This window comes from Ornithorhynchus anatinus, chromosome X5 (assembly GCF_004115215.2).
Source record: "Ornithorhynchus anatinus isolate Pmale09 chromosome X5, mOrnAna1.pri.v4, whole genome shotgun sequence".
Classification (NCBI taxonomy): domain Eukaryota; kingdom Metazoa; phylum Chordata; class Mammalia; order Monotremata; family Ornithorhynchidae; genus Ornithorhynchus; species Ornithorhynchus anatinus.
Genome location: NC_041753.1, coordinates 65,571,433 through 65,594,022, shown reverse-complemented (window position 1 = coordinate 65,594,022; position 22,590 = coordinate 65,571,433). Strand labels below are relative to the sequence as shown.

Sequence of the window (22,590 nt, the reverse complement as noted above, 5' to 3'; positions counted from 1 at the left end):
TACCTCAGTCCACTCAGACGCTCCACAGAGCTAAAGATATTTCTCCTCCTCAAACTTGGAAAAGTTGAAAGATTTTCTTAGGCTCTGAGCTGGGCCTCCGAATAAAGCCAACCAGGGTGTTGAGTGCTTTGGCTTTTTCCTGATGGCTGTTTCTTGCCGACTTTCATCTCCTCGGCGTGGCCAGTGGCCTGTGACCTTAGTCTTTGCAGTAGCTAGGCTAGAAGTCGAAGCCTGGTCAAAGGCAGGTCAAAATACAAAGATCATTTACTGGGTGAACTCAAAAGAGCAACTTTTGTTTGGGGATTGGGGGCTGCTGCAAGCCCAGTGAAGGGGCTGAGGAGCGATTGCTTGTTTACCTGATGCTGTCTGCATTTTAAAAGCTATTTGTCATTAAATAGGCTCCTCTCTCAAAGATAACAGGAAAAGGGTTATTTCATAAAGTAAAGTACCTAATGAGCTCCTAAGGTCCTGTTGTTTGGGGTGACTTACAAACCCCAGAAGCTTAAGAGGAACAAGCTGGGTTGTGGGAAGTGAATACGGTAAGTATCTGTCAGCTTGAGATGGGGCCAACTTCTTTTCTCGGAAATGCCTCCCTGTAAGACTAGTCCAACCAAATGCTGGACTTTTCCAGCCATCAGATAGTCATTTCTGAATGACTTCATTTTTTCAAGTTCCCAGCAGTTAAGCAGAATCTCCATATGCAGCCTTGGTTTTAGTGCAAACTTAAAAAAAGTTCAAGGTGGCACAGGAGGAGAGGGGGTGGAAAAATAGAAAACTTTTAAAACTATTCGAAGCAAAGTTTAGATGCATAGGTGTAGCCATCCGGTAGTCCGAGCCCCACTAGATTCAGCACTCTTCACATGGAGGGGCAGGTGGGGCACTTAGCTGCTGGCGTGCAAGTGGATTGTCATGGCAGGATTGGATGGAATGGGTGTACATGTGCTCTGCATGCATGTGTGGTTGAGGGAGAGACGATAAAGCAGCAGGCAGGTGATTCAGCGGTTCTCCACAGATTTCACTAAGCAAACTAGGATTGAAAATCGGAAAACTCACCCTCTTCCCCCCAATTTCTGCACTAATGATGGTCTGCAAATGACAGGGAGTCTGAGAAACCTCAGGAAGGACAGGGTTTTTGTGGCTCTCTGCTTGAAATAAGATGATTTTGGGGTTTTTTTTAAATGCGCTAATTTTTTTTAGGCCTTTCAACCTGAGGGCCCATGCTAATATCTCTATGAAGGTGCCAGTGATTGTGCCGGAGCATGAAGAGGGTTCATTGCTGATGCTCCAAAGGCAGGCCGCATCATTATGAAGGCTTGTTGCTCATACTGAAGTCGGGGGCAGGTTAAGAGCAATTTAAGTTTCCTCAAGGTGTTTTCTTAGTTTTTTCAGGTTTTGGATAAATTGCTTACGATTCTGTGAAATGCATCTTTTGGGTTGACTGTACTCTGGAGACAGATTGAGTTGTATGCCTCCTAAAGGGCTCTCTACTGTTGCATGAGGTGATTGGCTAAAGGATTAGCAAGATGCGGGATTATTTTTCTCCTTTGGCTGGGGCTGCCAGCTATCTCCAGGATTGTAGTGTGTGAAGTTTAAGAGGATGAGGTTAACCTCTTGAGGGTTTATTCTTATGAGTATGTAGTTAATCCTTGGAAAGCCCTATAAAAAAAAAGCCAGGCGCTGTGAGTTTCTTTCTCGACAGAACAGAAATTCAGCCTAGAAAAAATAACATCTACAAGTGCAAGGAAGGAAGCAAGCTAAGCAAGCAAGCACTTGGGTTGGTCTCTCTCTGGTTCATTTTAGTGCTATACCCTGTATAGAAATGTACATTTTAGTAGGAAAGCAATTAATTGTTTTGGCCCCAAAGAGGAAGGGCAGAAGGCTTTTACCGCACACTCCTTTTTGTGGAATCTTGGCTCGTTTAAAGCCTTAAGGAACTTGATAGAACTGTACTGCTGCACACCTTGTGGAGAGAAAGCTTTGCTATGGGGTTTATGCTGGTGCTTGCCCCAGCTCTTCCATAGCCTTTCAAAGAGTCAAGTTATTCAGTGCTGTGGGGGCTTTTTGTTGTCAGGGAGAAGGATTGACCAATGTGCTGGTGTGACATGCTAATGCTGAGCATCTGAAACAGGGAGATAAGTTAAGGTAAAACAAAACTTCCTTAGTGAGTTCCCGGTCTCAAAATTACATGTACTAAACTGCCTTCTTAGAAGACGGTAACAATGAGAGCAAAGGAGCACTCTGAGAACATGCTGATAAAGACAGTACAATACAGCAGAGGCAGTGCTGAAAAATGCACATTTAGGCCAGTGAAACGAGGCAAGACCTAAAAAGCTGGCGAGTGGTTATCGGTATCCCAGAGCCCCAACACGTCATGCTGTGGTGGTTTGCCAGTAGCCAGGCCAAAACTGTAGGGCTGTGGGCAGTCTTGCTGGTTAGGAAAGAGACTCATTTCCTAAGAAATGCAAGTTGGAAAAACTATCACCCCCCTGCTTTTTTTAAAATTAGTATTTCTTAAGTGCTTACTCTATGCCAGGCACTGGTCTAGGCGCTGGGGTAGATACAGGGTAATCCGGTTGGACACAGTCCCTGTCCCACATGGGGCTCACAGTCTTAATCCCCATTATACAGATGAGGTAACTGAGGCACAGAGAAGTGAATTGACTTGTCCAAGATCACACAGACAAGTGGAATTCTTTCCTGTAGCTTTGAAGTACAAGGGCTTTGTTGGGCCGGGTGCTAATGGGCACCTCTGGAGCATCAGCAAGAGGGTCTTGGTCTAGCCACATGGATGCCCTGATGTACAGATTTTCTAAACGAAATATGGATTTGTGATGAAAAATCAGTGGAGCTTGGACCATGGGAGACATGAGTCTGCCATTGAGCCCCAGCAGTGCCTTGGGTGTAGCATGGGAAGTCTTAAATTGGGGGCTCTTTGGAATTACAGTACTTCTGATCTGGGAAGATGGAAATGAGAGGCAGAGTGGCTTAGTGGAAAGAGCACGGGCTTGGGAGTAAGAGGACGTGGGTTCTAACCCCGGCTCCGCCGCTTGTCTGCTGTGTGACCTTGGGCAAGCCACGTCACTTCTCTGGGCCTCAGTTACCTCATCTGTAAAATGGGGATTAAGACTCTGAGCCCCACTGGGACAACCTGAATACCTTGTATCTACCCAGCGTTTAGAACAGTGCTTGGCATATAGTAAGCACTTAACAAATACCATTATTATTATCTATTATTATTATTAATGAATGGAAAATTGCTTGATACCTTCACAAGCACAGATTAGTCCTATTCAGAGTTCTTTGTCGCCAAAACCAAGTCTTCCCCCCACTACCCCTGGCAGATTCCCATCTATTCTAAAGAGTAGCTAGCCTTTCCAACATGGATTCCTGGACCTGGACCTTGAAATGCTGCTGGTCACGGCCAGGGGGAACGTCTGGGAGATGCCAAATAGGGATCATTCAATATGTACTACTGACTGAGCCAAGAAAAGTAGATGGGCCAGAGAAAGGGCAGTGGAGGGCCTAGAACAGCCCAGATGATGACAGGGAGGATGATGATGATGATGATGATAGTGATTGTGATATATAAGTGCCTACTATGTGCTAAGCACTGTACTAAGCGCTAGGGCAGTTACAAGAAAGTCAGTTTGGATACAGTTCCTGCTCAGCTCCACCATCTGCTTGCTGTGTGACTTTGGGCAAGTCACAGCTTCTCTGCCTCAGTTTCCTCATCTATAAAATGGAAATTCAATACCTCTTCTCCCTGCAGCCCCATGTGGGACAGGAACTATGCCTGACCTGATTGTCTTGTGTCTACTCCAGCACTGAGCTCAGGGCTCGGAACGTAGTAAGTACTTAACAAATATTATCATCACCGTGGTCATCAAGGGGGAAGAACAGGTATTTCATCCCCATTTTGCAGAGGTGGAAACTGAGGTGCAGAGATTGTCAAGCATCTTGCCCAAGGTCACACGACAAGCAAACAGCGGCATTGTGGTTAGAACCCAGATCCTGCCTAATGCTAAAACTTGGGTTGGGGGAAACGATTTTATCTGAGGTCTTCCATGAGACAGAAACGTTGAGGGCTGGTTCCTTTCCTACCTGGGATCCCAACCATCTGGGGGATCTGGCACTGAGAGGGGTGCGTGCCCTTCCCCATGCTTGTTTCCTTTTGATTCTGTTCATTCTATTCATTTTTAAAAGGTCTTGCTGGAGAATGGTCAGGGAGTAGTTTCTGTCCATTCCTCAGCATGGAGAGTGGCCCATTCGCATGGTGGGTACTTTCCTCTTGGAAAGCAGTGGTTTCTTCCTGGGTTTCCCAATAAGACTGGAGTTCCCAACACTCCAGTACTAGGCTTCTGAGGCACAGTTATATCCCAGAAGCCACAGAAGGGAGAGCAACCCCCTTCCCCCCCAACCCCATCTCGTTGGAGACAGACATGTGCCTGTTGCAGATGGGGAATCACCAGCAAAGGAAGTAGCTATGTTCTCACTCTACCCACTCCCCTACAATGTGCCTTTCACCTTGGTTGTTATGGAGGGGAGAGGTTCAAGCCTGAGGAGCCACACCAAGAATGAAGTGGCCACCAATTCTAATTCGCCCCCGACCTCCGGGCATGCACCCCAAAAGGCGTTATAATAATAATAATAATGTTGGTATTTGTTAAGTGCTTACTGTGTGCAGAGCACTGTTCTAAGCGCTGGGGGAGATACAGGGTAATCAGGTTGTCCCACGTGAGGCTCACAGTCTTCATCCCCATTTTACAGATGAGGGAACTGAGGCACAGAGAAGTTAAGTGACTTGCCCACAGTCACACAGCTGACAAGTGGCAAAGCCGGGATTTGAACCCATGACCTTTGACTCCCAAGCCTGGGCTCTTTCCACTGAGCCACGCTGCTTCTCTATTCATCCTCATCCTCAAGGATAAAAGCAGCAACAAGGATATGCACCATATCCTTGCACTGGGGGGTGGCGGGCTGGTGAAGAAAGGAGGGGGAAGAGAGTCATTATCCCAGCTCCCACCTGCTTCTGTTTCTTCTCTGTCCATGGGACCATCTCCCCTTGGATTGTAATTGTTCACTTCTACACATCAAATGAATGAGGAACCCAACTAAGCAAAAAGAAATTCGGAGTAACAATAATAATAATAAGAGAAGCAGCGTGTGCTCTGCACATAGTAAGCGCTTAACAAATACCAACATTATTATTATAATAATAATAATGTTGGTATTTGTTAAGCGCTTACTATGTGCCGAGCACTGTTCTAAGCGCTGGGGTAGACATAGGGGAATCAGGTTGTCCCACGTGGGGCTCACAGTCTTAATCCCCATTTTACAGATGAGGGAACTGAGGCCCAGAGAAGTTAAGTGACTTGCCCACAGTCACACAGCCGACAAGTGGCAGAGCTGGGATTCGAACTCATGAGCCCTGACTCCAAGAAGAATGGGGTGCTTTTTTGCTCTTTAAAGAAGCCAAGTCACGAGGAAAAAAAGGAGAGATGTCAGGTGACAACAACAACCCTCTCTGTATACAGTGCTCACCTTGTAGTGCAAGGAGCTTCTAGAGATTTTTTAAAAATCCCAACCCTCCCATCAATTCAGGATCAGGGCCCAGGGCAACTATGCTTTATGCTCAGAGAAAATATGGCCCAGGGAATTAGCGATGGGTCCCTAGTGGCATGAGACAGTCAGAGCTAGATACTAAGCCTCAATCAGTGGTATTTACTGAGCACCTACTGTGTGCAGAGCACTGGACTAAGTGCTTGGGAAAATAGGTAGTAGACAAGTTCTCTGCCCAAAGGGTGTTTACAGTCTAGAGTGGCGGACAGACATTAAAATAAATTCCCTCTATGTACATAAATGCTCTAGGGCTGGAGGTGGGGTGAATATCAAGTACTTAAAGGGTACAGATCCAAGGGCTTAGGTGACACAGAAGGAAGAGGGAATAGGGGAAATGAGGGCTTATTCAATCATTTTTATTGAATGCTTACTGTGTGCAGAGCACTGTACTAAACGCTTGGGAGAGTACAACACAACAATAAACACATTCCTTGCCCACGACGAGTTTACATTCTAGAGACTAGTCTACAGTTTAGTCAGTTTCTTGACCTGCAACCCAGCATTCTAGCCAGTCGACCATGTTGCTTTTCTGATAGCATAGTGCTCCTGAAAGCTGAAATTGCACAAACCGCTTCTAACAAAGAGATATTCTAGGTTAGGCAAATAAAACGAATGATCTAAACCAGTCGCCACTCAGAAGGGTGAAGGGCCGTGGGTTTAGCATATTAAACGTGTATGGATTAAATCCCATCACAGGTCAGGGAAGAAAGCATTGGTTACAGCAGACAGGGCTAGAGTCGGTCGTCAACTTCCAGAAAAATGATCCGAGGTGGGGTGAGAGCCTCTGTATTCAAGGTGGTGAAAAATACTGGGGGAAGGCAGAGGATCAGAAGAATGAGTTACCTGAGTACAGCTGTTGGAAATGGACTGAAGGCATCCGTGTCTCAGCTTTCCACGTTGACTTTATGTGTTCCTATGAGGTCTAAAACAAAAGGGTTCTTTTCCGCCTCCCGATAATGGCCCTGGGATGATTGGAAGAGCCATGTGATGTTGGCCCTGCCTGGAAATCCAAAGCTTCTATCTAAATAAGAACTTCAGAAAAATCGGAATTTTTCAAGCTTAAGGTCTTTAAAGTTTCACAGACACAGTAATAAAGCACTATATGCGGTTTTACCTCATGTGCACCCCCCTTCTATGGTATTTGGTAAGCATTTACTCTCTGCCAGACACTGTACTAAGTGGTGGGACAGATACAAGATAATCAGGTTAGACACAGTCCCCGTCCCACATGGGGCTCACAGTTTAAAGTCGGAGGGAGGAGGATTTTAATCCCCATTTTACAGGCAGAGTAGTTGGGACTTGCCCAAGGTCACAGAGCCGAACCCTGACTGTCCAGGATTAAAACATGCAGAAATGTTGAGAAGTAGCATTTTAAAGTTGTGAATGGAAACACCAGTTTGTGTTTTTATATAACTAGCCCACATTGCACATAATCGACATTTATTTACTGATAATGGCACCAAGTGCCTACTAACTGCAGAGCACAGTTCTAAGTACAATAGAATCCAAACACATGTTCCCTGTCCACTAAGGAGTTGACAGTATATGTAATGTTCTGTAGAGTTTTCCTCCTTATTTGAAGGTGATGTCACAGACCGAGATTTGACTGTGCAGCTGAAAAAGTCAGTACTCGACCCATTGCTCTGACCGACTTGCACACACAAAGACTGTCCTTTAGTGTGCTGTTGTGTTTGTTTGCACCACCTGATGTTGGTTTCACTTTTGTCTCATCTTTATAAGTTAATGTTCAAATTTCACCTCGATCAATCCATCAGTGGTATTTCTTGAACACTTACCGTGTGGAGAGCACTGTACTAAGCGATTGGGAAAGCACAGTAAAATAGGGTTGGTAGACCTGATCCCTGCCCACGAGGAGCTTTCCATCTACTGGGGAAAACAGACGTTATAATCAATTACAGATGGGGAAATAGGAGAACATAAGGATATGGACATAAGTGCTGTGGGGCTGGGGTGAGTTTCAAAGTGCTTAAGGGGTACACAGATGGGAGGGTGGGTAGGGGAAATGAGGGCTTAATCAGGGAAGGCCTCTTGGAGGAGATGTGATTTTAGGAGGGTTTGGATAGGGCACCATTCCTGGGTGGGTTCTAGGTTATGCTAGCTCGGGTGTTCCTCCTATTTCTCCAACCAATTTGAATTACTCGCAGCGTGGCCTAGTGGATAGAACACGGGCCTGAGAGTGAGAGGGACCTGGGTTCTAATGTCGGCACCGCCACTTGTCTGCTGTGTGACCTTGGGCAAGTCACTTCATTTCTCTTGACCTCAGTTTCTTCATCTGTAAAATGGGGGTTAAGACTGAGCTCCATTTGAGACATGGACTCTGCCCAACCTGGTTACCTTGTATCTACCTCAGTCCTTAGAACAGTACCTGGCACGTAGTAAGCGCTTAACAGACCATTAAAAACACAGACCCCCCCCCCCCCCCCCCACCTCCCAAACACCCCCCCACACACACCCCACATCTCTATCTCGATGATCAGGTCTCCGCTCTCAACTCCACCCTCTCTACTCATCTCGACTCTCTCGCCCCCCTTTCCCTCCGCCGCTCTCGCTCCACTAACCCACAGCCCTGGATCACCTCCTCCGTCCGCCTCCTACGCTCCTATGCTCGAGCTGCTGAGCGCTGCTGGCGAAAGTCCAAGCACCGAGCCGACCTCACACACTTCAAATTTATCCTTTCCTGCCTTAACTCTGCCCTCTCCTCCGCCAGGCAAAGCTTCTTCTCCTCCCTCATCGACACCCATGCCCGTCACGCCCGCCGATTGTTCCGGACCTTTAACTCTCTCCTTAGGCCCCCTGTTCCTCCCCCTCCCCCATCTCTCACCCCCAATGATCTGGCCACCTATTTCCTCACAAAAATCAACACGATCAGGTCTGAGCTCCCCAAAGTCACCCCTCCGCCTCTCCCCTCCCCCCCACTAACCCCCTCCCCTACTTTCCCATCCTTCCCTGCAGTATCCTCAGAGGAGATCTCCTCCCTCCTCGCAAGTGCCACCCCCTCCACCTGCGCCTCGGACCCCATTCCCTCTCACCTTCTTAAAACCATCGCCCCTGACCTCCTACCTTCCTTAACTTCTATTTTTAACCACTCAATCTCCAAGGGCTCCTTCCCCTCTGCCTTCAAACATGCCCACGTCTCCCCCATCCTAAAAAAACCCGCTCTCGACCCCACTTCCCCCTCCAGTTATCACCCTATCTCCCTACTACCCTTCCTTTCCAAAATCCTAGAACGAGTCGTCTACAATCGATGCTTAGAATTCCTTAACTCCCATTCTCTCCTAGACCCCCTCCAATCTGGCTTCCGTCCCCTCCACTCTACCGAGACTGCTCTCTCTAAGGTCACCCATGACCTCCTTCTTGCCAAATCCAATGGCTCCTACTCCATTCTGATCCTCCTTGACCTCTCTGCTGCCTTTGACACTGTCGACCATCCCCTCCTCCTCCATACCTTATCTCACCTTGGCTTCACGGACTCCGTCCTCTCCCGGTTCTCCTCTCACCTCTCTGGCCGGTCATTCTCGGTCTCCTTTGCTGGAGCCTCCTCCCCCTCCCATACTTTAACTGTTGGAGTTCCTCAAGGGTCAGTTCTTGGCCCTCTTCTGTTCTCCATTTACACTCACTCCCTCGGTGAACTCATTCGCTCTCACGGCTTTGACTACCATCTCTACGCAGATGACACGCCGATCTACATCTCCGCCTCTGTCCTCTCCCCCTCCCTTCAGGCTCGCATCTCCTCCTGCCTCCGGGACGTCTCCACCTGGATGTCGGCCCGCCACCTAAAACTCAACATGAGCAAGACTGAGCTCCTCATCTTCCCTCCCAAACCCGGTCCTCTCCCGGACTTCTCCATCACCGTGGATGGCACGACCATCCTTCCCGTCTCTCAGGCCCGCAATCTCGGTGTCATCCTTGACTCGTCTCTCTCGTTCACCCCACACATCCTATCCGTTACCAAGACCTGCCGGTTTCACCTCTACAATATCGCCAAGATCCACCCTTTCCTCTCCACCCAAACGGCTACCTTACTATTACGGGCTCTCGTTATATCCCGGCTAGACTACTGTGTCAGCCTTCTCTCTGACCTCCCTTCCTCCTCTCTCGCCCCGCTCCGGTCTATTCTTCACTCTGCTGCCCGGCTCATCGTCCTGCAGAAACGATCTGGGCATGTCACTCCCCTTCTTAAACAACTCCAGTGGTTGCCTATCGACCTCCGCTCCAAACAAAAACTCCTCACTCTAGGCTTCAAGGCTCTCCATCACCTTGCCCCTTCCTACCTCTCCTCCCTTCTCTCTTTCTACCACCCACCCCGCACGCTCCGCTCCTCCGCCGCCCACCTCCTCGCCGTCCCTCGGTCTCGCCTATCCCGCCGTCGACCCCCGGGTCACGTCCTCCCGCGGTCCTGGAATGCCCTCCCTCCTCACCTCCGCCAAACTGATTCTCTTTCCCTCTTCAAAACCCTACTTAAAACTCACCTCCTCCAAGAGGCGTTCCCAGACTGAGCTCCTCTTCTCCCTCTACTCCCTCTGCCATCCCCCCTTTACCTCTCCGCAGCTAAAGCCTCATTTTCCCCTTTTCCCTCTGCTCCTCCACCTCTCCCTTCCCATCCCCACAGCACTGTACTCGTCCGCTCAACTGTATATATTTTCGTTACCCTATTTATTTTGTTAATGAATTGTATATCGCCTCGATGCTATTTAGTTGCCATTGTTTTTACGAGATGTTCTTCCCCTTGACGCTGTTTAGTGCCATTGTTCTTGTCTGTCCGTCTCCCCCGATTAGACTGTAAGCCCGTCAAACGGCAGGGACCGTCTCTATCTATCTGAGAAGCAGCGTGGCGCAGTGGAAAAGAGCACGGGCTTTGGAGTCAGGGCTCATGAGTTCGAATCCCAGCTCTGCCACTTGTCAGCTGTGTGACTGTGGGCAAGTCACTTAACTTCTCTGTGCCTCAGTTCCCTCATCTGTAAAATGGGGATTAACTGTGAGCCCCACGTGGGACAACCTGATTCCCCTGTGTTTACCCCAGCGCTTAGAACAGTGCTCGGCACATAGTAAGCGCTTAACAAATACCAACATATATATATATATCTGTTGCCGACTTGTTCATCCCAAGCGCTTAGTACAGTGCTCTGCACATAGTAAGCGCTCAATAAATACTATTGAATGAATTAATGAATATCTCCAGAATACCTACAGTCTCTCTTCTCCTGAAACATCAGTATGTAAAACTCCCCAGGCTTGTCTACTAGGATGTAGGGAGGGGTAGATCCTAGTAGACAAGGATCTAGATACCTAGATCCTTAGGTCAGGTATCATCTCTACCAAGTTTATTATTCTCTCCCAAGCGCTTAGTATAGTGCTAAGCACACAGTGGACCCTAAGTTCTCTGAGGGCAGGGACCACATCTACTGAGTCTACCATGCACTCCCAAGCAGTCAGGACAGCACTCTGGCAAAAGACAACACTCTTTTAATACTGTTGATTGTTGGTCATATGTAAGTTTCTGTGTAGAAGTTGGTGAGAGGAAACAACAGGCTCACTGTTGAGTTTTAAAAGGGAGATCCAATGAGGATAAAGGGATAGTGAAATCTGAAAGAGACTTGATAAAGCAATTTGGCAACTCAGTGGGCAATCAAAAATGGGAAATATAAATCCGTAACGGACAGCAGACTAACAGCTTTATTCCAAATTGATAGCCTTAGCTGCATAACAGGTCTAGCAATAAAAATTGCTTGGTCCCAAATGCACACTCTTGATAGCTTTGCAATGTATTTTCTGTTTTGTCAAGTGTCACAGATAAAGATGCCAGTACCAGGGTTTCTTAATGTCAGGAACTAAATCATCATCAACAGTATTTAGTGAGCACCAACTGTGAGCAGAGAACTGTTTTAAGTGCTTGGGAATATATAGAAGAAGCAGAAAGTTCCTTCCCTGCTCTCAAGGAGCTTACCTGATAATGGGAGGAGAAAAGCAAACATAAGTTGATGGAAAGTAATGGTGTGAGATTAGATATAAATAGCAAACATTGTTGGGTAAATCAATCACAAAGGATTTACCGACAGGGAAACAGTTAAGTGCATTAGTAACCAAATGAAGGAACACGGAGGAAAAGGGTTAGAGAAGGGAACAAGCTGATCTCTCTCCTTTAGTGCTAGGCGTTCCGCGGGTTTGGGTTTTATACCTCTTGGCCCACCTCCAAATAAAATATGCAAAAGCATCTTCAGCTCTAGATCAGCAACAGTTGAACTGAGCCAACAGTTTGCTACCCAACCAGTAAAGGACTCCTACAGGACCAGTGGTTTCAGAGCCTTTATTTATTCAGGAAACATTCACTCCCTTGAGTTTTCATGAAGCAAGTGCTTTTGAAAATTGTCCCATAGCATTCTTGAGAAGGTATATTTGTGCTTGGCACATAGTAAGCACTTAACAAATACCACAGATTATTCCTCTAATGATGATTATGGTATTTGTTAAATGCTTCCTATATGCCAGGTACTCTTACTAAGTGCTGGGGGTTGGATACAAGCAAATTGGGTTGGACACAGTCCCTGTCCCACATGGGACTCACAGTCTTAATCTCCATTTTACAGATGAGGTATCTGAGGCACAGAGAAGTTAAGTAATTTGCCCAAGGACACAGCAGACAAGTGGACGAGTTCGAATTAGAACCTAAGGCCTTCTGACGCCCAGGTTCGGGCTCTACCCACTAAGCTATGCTGCTTCCCTAGACTGTAAGCTCCTTGTGGGCAGGGAACGTGTCTACCAGCTCTTATATTGTACTCTCCCAAGCATTTAGTCCAGTGCTCTGCACACAGTAAGTGCTCGATAAATGCCACTGGTTGATTGACTCAGAGAAGACCTAGGGGTCTTTTTTTGTTGATGTTTTGTTTGGGTCTCTACCTCTTGTACATTTCATTTTAGCAAGTTCATGGTCTTGAAACTGGATCTATTTCTGGTTGCTCTGAAAAAAAATTCAAGGCATTAAAAAGAGTGACCATAATATTCATCATCACTGCCTGGGAAGGGCTAAGGGTGGTTCTTTTCTTTTTCAGAGGCAAATTCTGAGGCATAGGGTAATGGCTTAGGCCATCTTCATAGGCTTCATAGCTGGACTAGGCTCCTGTTGTTGATGGAGTGGAAGAGTAACAGAAAGATGGGCAGCTGGCCATCTTTTGAACTTCTAGCCTAGCTAGGGTGTGATTTAGGAGGAAGGGATTGAGTGATTTAGTAGGGGGAGGTTGGGTGAGTTCCATGGCTATCGCTTTTGGTCATTATCGGCTTAACCCTGTAAACCGATTTTCCAGTTGGGAAGCCCCTTCACCCTCATCAACGTAGCCGAAAAATGGTGCCCGTGCGGATGTGCCACATATTTTTGTTTTGTGTTTTAAAAAATGGAGGTGCTAGGGGGTTGGTGGTGGAATACCACCCTTACTCTCTTTGTGTTAATGACTAAAATCTTAACTTTAGAAGGGTCGCCATTGGATTTGATCTACTGCTCCTGTTGAATTAAGTTTCTCTTTGCTTTGCCTTTTGTATGTATATGTGGGGGGGGGAGGGAGGGAGGAGCATGGGGCGGGGTGGGGGGAGGGGGCATGGAGAGTGTAAATCAGGGCTGTGGTTAATTACCCCAGTGCAGTTGCTTGTGTATGCATCACTGCATTTTTTTTTCCCCAGAAACCGGACACAGCTCTTGATCTCCAAGTAATGATAGTAATTGGTGGTAGGACAGACCTGTTACTCATCCTTCTCTGAGCACATTTCTTATGGCAGGTGTCTAGTTTTTAATTAAGTGCTAATGAGCGTGCCTAGTGGACCGTGATGCTGCTGCCAACTTCTCCAGTTTTATGTCTTGCTGTTGCTGAGCTTTTAAAAGGTGACAGAGCAGGCATTAGTGTCTTTGAAGCGACAGGAAGGTGATTACATGCATAAAGATAATTGTTCCTATGATCTAATATAGTAAACCTAGTTTAAGAATGCTTTCTTAAGAAGCAGCGTGGCTCAGCGGAAAGAGCACGGGCTTTGGAGTCAGAGGTCATGGGTTCAAATCCCGGCTCGGCCACTTGTCAGCTGTGTGACTTTGGGCAAGTCACTTAACTTCTCGGTGCCTCAGTTACCTCATCTGTAAAATGAGGATGAAGACTGTGAGCCCCACGTGGGACAACCTGATTCCCCTGTGTCTACCCCAGCGCTTAGAACAGTGCTCGGCACATAGTAAGCGCTTAACAAATACCAACATTATTATTCTTAGAAATTCTATTAATGGTTTCTTCTCTGATCCTCTCCCCCAATATTCCTTTGAACAGTGCATACCAGGTGGTCAAAGAGGGGTATGCCAAAGTTGACCCAGAAGTTCACTGAGATTGATTTATAGACCCCAAATCTTGCACCCCAAATGTATATATATTTTTAATAGTATTTGTTGAGCACTTACTATGTGCCAGGCAGTGTACTAAGCACTGGGGTAAATATAAGATCATCAGGTTGGATACAGTCGCTGTCTCATGTGGGGCTCACAGTCTTAATCCCCACAGATAAGTGAACTGCCTTGCCCAACGTCATACAGCAGATAGGTGACGGAGCAGGAATTAGAACCCAGGTCTTTCTGACTCCCAGGCCCGTGCGCTTTCCACAAAGCCATGCTCCTTCGCAATCTATTCAACTACAAATCTTTTTCTTAAATTCATTCCTATTTTAAAAGTATACCATGTTACGATAATTTGAGGCTGGGGTGGGAATATTTAGCGATACAGGAATTCAGGAAAGGACTTCTTTCATGAGGTAAACTGAATCACTGAGACTTTGCGAAGTCATCATCATTGAAGGTATTGAATGGATCCCCACCATGGGTGGAGCACCTGAACTAGGCATGGGGGAAACATAACTGAAGTTAAAGACATGACCCTTGCCCTTGAGGTGCTTACTGTCTAATGGGGGAGACAGGCAGACAGAAATTGGCAGGAGGTGAACGAGTAAGAGTTTAAGTACAAATGAGGAAAACAAAAAGTAAGCAATTAAATAATAAACAGGTCTGCATATGAAAGTGAAACACTAGCCTGTTTTGACCTAGATAGACAGACCTGGAAGGGGGCAGGGAGACACGTTTGTGACTCCTCGTAAATTGAACCAAACCACTGGCCCTACTCTACCAATTGAGTGGTTTGGTTGGTGAAAAAGGATGGTTGTGTAAAGTCAAGATAGTTAGAAAGTTCAGGCAATATAAGTGGAGAATGACACTGAAAACTTGCTCCCTGAGGGTAGGGATCTTGTCTGCCAACTCTATTGCATTGCATTCTCCCAAGCAGTTGGTTCAGTGCTCTACCCATAGTAAATGCTCAATAATATCATCGATTGATTGTTATCCTGGCCACATCTAGACTACTCTAACCAGGCTCGCTTACAGTTCAGAGCAACATATTTCTAGAGCAGCATCAATCAGCAGCCTAAATTAGTACCCGACAAAAAAAAACCCAACAAACCCACAGACATACAAAAGAAGTGAAAGATGCAGGCTTTACCCCTCCCCTCCCCCCTCCCATCAATCAGGGTTTATAATCAGTGGTTCTGTCATGTTACTACTGGTGTAGGCAGCAGCTCTCACGACTCCCACAGAGCTAGAAGCCAATCCAGTGTCATTTTGGGAACCTGGGTGGGCAGTGGCAGAGGCTGGGCAGGGAGAAGCATGGGAACTGGGTGGCTGGAAGACACTGGGCAGGGATAGGGAGCTGGGCGGTAGGGCATAGAGGGCTTGGGAAGGGAGAAAGGCCAAGCCTGGGATGGAGGGAAGGGAATTTGTGTGGGAGGGAGCCTAATTTTCAAAGGCTATATTAGGGCTGTGATTTTTTTTTTTTGAGACCCACAAAACTAAAGTAATAAAGTAGCTTGGTGGATTTGGGATCATAAGGCAGGAAGTAAGAAATAGATAGGTGGGGGAAATGGGGTGGGTGCCACCATTTCTGACCCTGAAATGCTAACCACGTTTATTTTTCCTCTTTCCCTTTGTATCTCTCTACCTGTCTCTCTCTTTCTCCCGTCTTTCTCACATGTGACCATCTCTTTTGTTTCCCCTTGTGACCCCACCCCACCATGTTACATATCCACTCTTTCCCTCACATGCTACTACCATTTATAGCAGCAGCAATTGCAGGCCCAGCACCTCTCCCATGGCCATGGACCTCCAGTGCCTCTTACACCCCATCCTTCAGGACTCCAGCCCCCCGGAATCCCACCCCTTGGAAGCAGCGCCGGCCTCCTTGCACTCTCCAGTGCTTTGAGCGGGCAGCCTCACCTGGCAATCAAAGATGACAAGAAACACCACGACACAGAACACCACAGAGGTGAGAGGCGTGGCAAGCCTGATTAGGACATTCTTTGTCCAATGAATATTCATAGATTGCTGCAAATGGTGGGCATCTCTAAAGAAATCTCAAGTTTCTATAGAATGAAAATGAGGAAAGGGGAAAAAGAAAGCTGCCACAAAACATTTAAAACACAGTTCAGCTTGGAACTTTTTCAGTGTTTGAAATAAGGGATTCTTAGGATTCTCCAGCTGAACTGTGTTTCAGTGGTAAATGTTTTGTGGCAGGTTTTTGAGTGTTTCTTTTTTTTTTTTTTTGACATTTTGGCAAATGCTTAGTGTAACACCAGTGGCCTGCACCATATTGTGGAAAACTGTTAACTGCTTAATTGGGTAATTTTCAAAGAAAGTAATGTTGTTAAATGGGGTGAAATAAGAAGTTAAATTTGAAAGTGAATGTGTTCAAATGAAAGGTTAGATAATTGCATCTGTCACTACTTAGTTTCATAGGCTTAAATTCTAGTATGCATTAACTATTAGGCAAAATTGCACTTGACTCTTTTTTTTGAAGAAAAGTAATTTATTCTGTGATGCAATTTAAAAAATAGGCTTTGTATATGGCTAAAAACTGTAAGTCTTGTTTACAAAATACTGTAATTTTCAGGAAATCACTGTATTAGGAATGTGCAATGACATATAAATAAAAGCCATTTTAAAACTGTTCGGGGCTTGCGTTCTAATTTTCCCCCCTTTTTTTTATTTCTGTCCTTGCCTCTGTGTCTGAACGGGCATGTCTGTGCATTTCTTGGTAACCACGGGAACAGACAGAGAACCAGGCACAGTAAGTACCGAAACTCATGGTAACATCAAAATTATTTACACTTCTACAATATTTGGACCACCCTCTCCTTCCACATCTTTTCTCTCCTTTCTCTACTTTCCCCTTTCCTAAAACCCCTCTTTTCCCCCATCCCTCCACCCCCCCCCAGTCACATGATCTTCTTTCTAGATTGACATTTTCCCTCTTTCTACTATTTTTTGGTCTTCCTTAAATAGTGGTATTTAAGCGCTTATTATGTGCCAAGCACGGTACTAAGCACTGGGGTAGATACAAGATAATCAGGTCCCACATGGGGTTCACGATCTGAGGAGGAGGGAGAAAATAGCAAGATTACACCTGTCTCCCTCTTAGATGATAATGTGTTTCCCCTGTTAGGTCAGAAGAACAGATTGGTTTAATGATAAAACTCCTATGGCCATGATCTGCAATGGTACAGGGCAATATGTACTTTTAAAACTGCAATGTTCCCCTTGAATGCTGTTTGATCTGTGCCTGCCTCAGAGCCACCTCAAATAAAACAAAGTTGAGAGTAGCTTGGGATCTGAAGGCCAAATCATGCAGGTTTTGCTTTAGAGGGCCATCCAGGTGAGAAATCAAAATTCACATGTGAAATTGCTTATCAGGGTTAGGGGTGGGGGAGCGGGGTGGGAGATGGAGGAGGTGGTTCGTTCATTTCCTCCATCTGAACCGTGGCACCCTTGTGAATATGTCTCAGCCACTAGATTTTCAGAGCAGCCACAGTTTCCCTTAGAAAATTGTCCTTGGGGCACGGATTTTAATTTAAATAAAATTATATTAAAATAAAGACGTGACTTAAATCCCAAGGAAAAAGAGGCAGAGACACGTAGGCCTTTATATGCTCTGCAGGCATGTCTGTCTCAACTGCTGCACATGTAACTCTAGTCTCTTGGCAGGAACCAGGGAGGTTCAGGCTCTTGTTTCCTAACTCAGGTGATTGAGCAGTGTCTGTTTTTGTCTTCTCTGACTTGTACTAATTGAAATGATGAGTTCTATGTACTGGAAATACTGTCTTGGGCTTTCTGTTTTATAACCCTTGTCTTTGAATGCTAGCGGGACTATAGTATTGAGTGGGGGTGAAGAGAAGATTATTTCCCAACTACTTGTAGTTTGATGGAGCCCAATTTGTTTTTTGCTCTTTTGTTGTTTTTTTTTTTCCTGATGGAGGTTAGAGGTTAAGAGTACTTGTGCAAGTGTGTGGAAATAGGCAAGGAAATGGTTTTTGTTTAGCTATTCCTGGGGAGACTGCAATTTGGGGGTGGCCTAATCTTTTATTTTTTTAAAGCATAGTGCTATGTAATCTCTGTAGATTATGTGAAGGAAACTCCAGAGTTTGAGAATAATGTGCAAAATGTTGATGAACCAATTTGAGGTGGAACATTGAGCAATTGCCAATGTGACCGTTTTAGTTCATTTGCTCCCAATAATGTTATTTATGGGCAGCGTTTTCCTCTGAGGTGTCAAAAGGTGAGCCCTTCTAGGGAACTAAAGAAATAGCAGAGATGGGAGAATTGTGAATCAGGGACACTTTGATGTCTTCCATAGGCTTTCTATATATGTTAAATTTATTTGAATTTATAAAGAGCCAAATGTATAAAAATTGATTAAGGAAATGGTTTAATTTTTAGCAGGTGGCCCGAGTTGTTGAGACCTTGCTTCTCCGACCCCTCCCCCCCCCCCCCCCAACCTCACTCTACCACCCATTGCATTTTTGTGGTGGATAGGATATTGAGAGTTTAGCGTAACCTAGAAAACTTTAGTGAATCCCAGTACCTTATGGCTATGGAAAACAGGAGAAGCAGAGGCTTATCCTTCTGCCATAAAAAACACAAGTTAGTGCCCATATTTATTATTTAACTCTCTTCCCCGCACCCTCTTTTTTATAGTAGTTGAAAATAATGGGTTTATTTTTTTCTTCCATTTTGGTCTGTTAAGACATGGTGGATTGTTTTGGGTTTTTAAAATTATTTTTCAACTTGGTTATATTAGCAGTTTAGGTTTACTGAATAAAAATGCAATGAATGCATTACATTGACCAATGCTGTAGGAAATTAAATTGGATGTCTAAGGTTGCTTATTGTTTGTTTTATGTGTCCTTTTTTACACTTGATTTTCTGTAAATAGCACTGGTGTCAATAATGCTAGACATGGATATTAATTTCAGTGGGCCCCTTCCAATTAAATGCACAATGCCAATGGCATTGTACTGATAATACAAAATAGTCTAGAAACAACTTTTTAATCTGAATTTTTAAGTTCTCTTGCATACATCCCAAAAAGGGTAGAAATCAGTGGAGCAAAGTAGCTATCCTTTTTGGGTGACTTTTTTTTTTTATCGATTAGAAAGCACTTGCTGCTATGCCATCCCGCATCCTTACACAGAGCTTAATTTAAGTCCTGTATTAATAGGTTAAAGACGTAATGGGGCCATGAGTAATGTGTCGCTGCCGGCAAATAAAAATAAATTAAGGGAATATAGTCAAATTTTCAGGGTAATGTAATTTGAAACACTCACCGGCAAGGCCAGTGCTATGACAGGGTGAAGGATGAGTGGGTGCAGTGTGATGCTGTGTGCCAGAAGAGGTTAAGGACAGTTGTCCCAGGACAGAGTGGTCTGGTATTTCCAAACTCAGCAGCCTCTCCTTTTCCCTTTGTTAACCCAACCTGTACATGAAGGGCAAACTTCGGGGACCCGTGCAGACCCGGAGTGTGAGGGTGAGTATGTTTTACTTGTTTATGAGCCTTAAAATTCTCATCACATTAATGTAATCAAAAAATTTGACTGGCCTCTTGTGGTGTTTGAAGAAGAGACATGGCATGGTTCAGTTAATGTGTATAGTAGTGGCCTGTAGTCAGTCAATCATATTTGTTGAGCGCTTACTGTGGGCAGAGCACTGTACTAAGCGCTTGGGAGAATACAATAATAACTTGAGACTTATAAGGATGGAGGGGAAATAATACCTGCTTTTTAAGTATGCCAACCCTGTGGGGTCAGTGGAGTCAAGCTTAACAAGTTGGTTCTGTCCCCACTCCCCACATTATTAACTGACGGTTGGTGGTTTCTGTTTTCTTCGAGCTCTGATTTTTCCCTGGCTATGGGAGGTGGTGACGCCGATGCAAATATGTCACAGGTGTTAACTCTTCCTCGATTAGTGCAACAAACCCAGACAGCAGAGACATACAAGGTCCTTAGTAAAGACTATGGACTTCAGCAAAGAGCCTTAACTCTTTTATGTATTTGGAAGTCATCTGAAAATCAATTGCAATTATCACTGAAGGGAATCATTTTGACACAGCCTGTTTAGGAAGGCCTGAGTTGCAAAAACAGCTAAGTCTCAACTTTCCTTTAATGTGCCTGAAGAGTAAATGGTGTTTAGTGTTTTTTATTGCCTTTGAAAAGTATTCCCTGCCAAGTAGCAGAAAAGACCCTTCTTGAGACAGGGGCATCCATAACTAAAACTCCACTTAAAAGAGTTTGATTAGTGTTTATTGGGAAGTCTGCAAAATACAGTTCACTGGAATTGGGCCCAGGTGATTATCTAAGCTCACCTTTAAGTAGCTCTGTCTGTGATAGCTTTATTTCTGGCAAAGAGAAACAACTTCATGATTTCATTTTCTTTTCTAAATATTGTCATCTGTTTAGAAACTCTCCCTGTTCTTTAGTAGGTCTGTACTGCTTTTATTCATGGAAAACGTCCCACTTTGTTCCAGGCGAGAGCCTGAATTTCACATGGGAAGATGCAGTTTGGACCATTCCTGGATCATGCCAAACATTTTAAATTCTTCCAAGTCAGTGTTTTGTAGCATTCGTACACTGATTAGCGGGCATTTTGCTGAAGACTACCTGGTTTGTTGTTTTTAGCATTTATTAAGTATCCTTGGGTAGGCATTGTACAAAACACCCAGGAAACATCAAGCCTGCTTTGGAAGTTTATGTACTAGGAAGTAATTTAAAATCTAGTTCTGACTGTGGTTATTCTTTAAACGTTCTGTTTAAATATCCCCATTGGTCCACTGTGCCTAGGTGTGTGGCTTTCTCTCTTAAGGAGAACAGGAGACCGAAGGCCCCTGAAGGCCCCTGCAGGGAAGCAGCGTTGCCTAGTGGGAAGTGCACAGGCCTGGGAGTCAGGAGATCTGGGTTCTAGTCTCAGTTCTGCCATTTGCTTGCTGTGTGACTGCATGCAAGTCACTCAACACTACTGTGCCTGAGTTCCTCCTGGAAAATGAGGATTAACTTGGAGTGAGAGTCCCATGCGGGACAGGGACTATGACCTGATTAACTTTTATCTGCCTCGGCTTAGTGCAGTATTTGGCACATAGTGCTTAACAAATATTATTATTATTATTATTATTATTATTCAGTTGTATGCTGTATCTAGTTTGGGGCTGGGTCCCCTCCACCCCAGATCTTATCCCATGTTTTCCATCTTTAAAAACTTTTCAAAATGAAACCATATTGGAGACAATTATGACCATGGAACATGGTCATTTGGGGGTAGCTCTAGTGTGCCTTCTTGGAATTTCATATCTATTAGTGTCCCAGCTTTACCCTAACCAGCTGACTCGATTTCCAAATTTTATCCTCAGAAAAGGGATAAGTAATTTAGCCCAAATATTTACAGATAAATATTCACCCCACCCCCCAACTACTAGGCCAGGAAATTGGAAGAATATAGTGGTCGAGTCAAATAGGTTCTCTCTGCAGCCAATTAAATGTTTCAGTTTCATGCAGTATCAGAAATACTAGATTGCCTAGGTTGCTTAGAAGGCGAGGGGCTACTAGCAACAGGTTTTCATTTCAGATAGGATTCAGAAGTCCATTGTGTGCTTTCTTCTCATGAAATAGCATCTTCTGAAAAGGAAGAACATTCTGACTTGCAAGAGAATGCTCAGCGCGATAAACAGAATACAGAAAACTAGGGATGACCCACTTCCCCTTACCTTTACCAGGCACGAATTGATCCAATCAATCGGAGACATAGCTCCTCAAGGGCCACCCTCCAATCCACTGGAAAAGACAGTTTTCTAAAGGACCCAGGGGATGGATTTAGTGCAGCAAGAGTCATGCCTTGCCTAAAGGGCATGTGCTCAGGGTCATACTTTGAAGTTCTGTAGTTGCATGTTTTTGGAGAGCAGGTGGCTATCTTTATTGTCTGTCTCCTCCCTACTGTGAGCTCCTTGTGTATTGTGCTTTCCCAAATGCTTAATACTCTGCACATAGTAAGTGCTCAATAAATACCATTGATTTTTAGTTCTAGTTGCATGGGAAGAAGGGAAACTTGGTACCCACTCAGTCAGTCCATGGTATTGCATGATAATGGGAAACAATGCCGTATCCCTGAAAGGTAGGGGATTTCTCACCTGGGCTAAGTTCTTCTTTCCTGGGGTCAACATGATCCCAGCCCTCAAGAAGTTTACAGTCTATTCATGTTTCCTCAGCTGTAAAGTGGACTGTAAGCTTCTTGAGGGCAGGGATCAGGTCAACTAAATTAGTCGTACTCTCCTCCTATGTTCTAAGCATAATGTGCTGCATCCAACAGGCCCCCCATAAACCTATTGAGTGATTGATTAGTAAGGTACTGGGAGCTTCCATAATTTTCCTGGACCCTCGCTCTAGCCTCTGGGTGTGGGCCTTAGGTTAAGAGGTCACTCACCACCTGCTTTGGTTTTTTTTAAAGAAGGCTCTGGAAAGATGTCTTAGATTCCTGGGGAAGGGGATATCAGTTATCAATCAATCAATCATGGTTAGACTGTGCTTTCTATGGGAAATATCTCAGTGCAGTTGAGATTTCCTTCACTTTGT

At 45.1% G+C, this 22,590-nt stretch overlaps 1 protein-coding gene across 4 annotated transcripts in view; it reads left to right on the top strand.

The window, feature by feature from the left end:
• The window catches only part of LOC100080169 (transducin-like enhancer protein 1), a 95,367-nt gene that overhangs the window by 35,874 nt on the left and 36,903 nt on the right, over window positions 1–22,590 (top strand). For 2 of the 4 annotated variants that reach the window (XM_029056098.2, XM_029056099.2), the window contains exons 7-9: window positions 15,764–15,968; window positions 16,753–16,769; window positions 19,464–19,502. In XM_029056098.2, coding sequence (XP_028911931.1) covers window positions 15,764–15,968; window positions 16,753–16,769; window positions 19,464–19,502 — 261 coding nt within the window. The remainder of the gene's footprint in view (window positions 1–15,763; window positions 15,969–16,752; window positions 16,770–19,463; window positions 19,503–22,590) is intronic. The other 2 variants (XM_029056101.2, XM_029056100.2) reach the window with 1 other exon arrangement.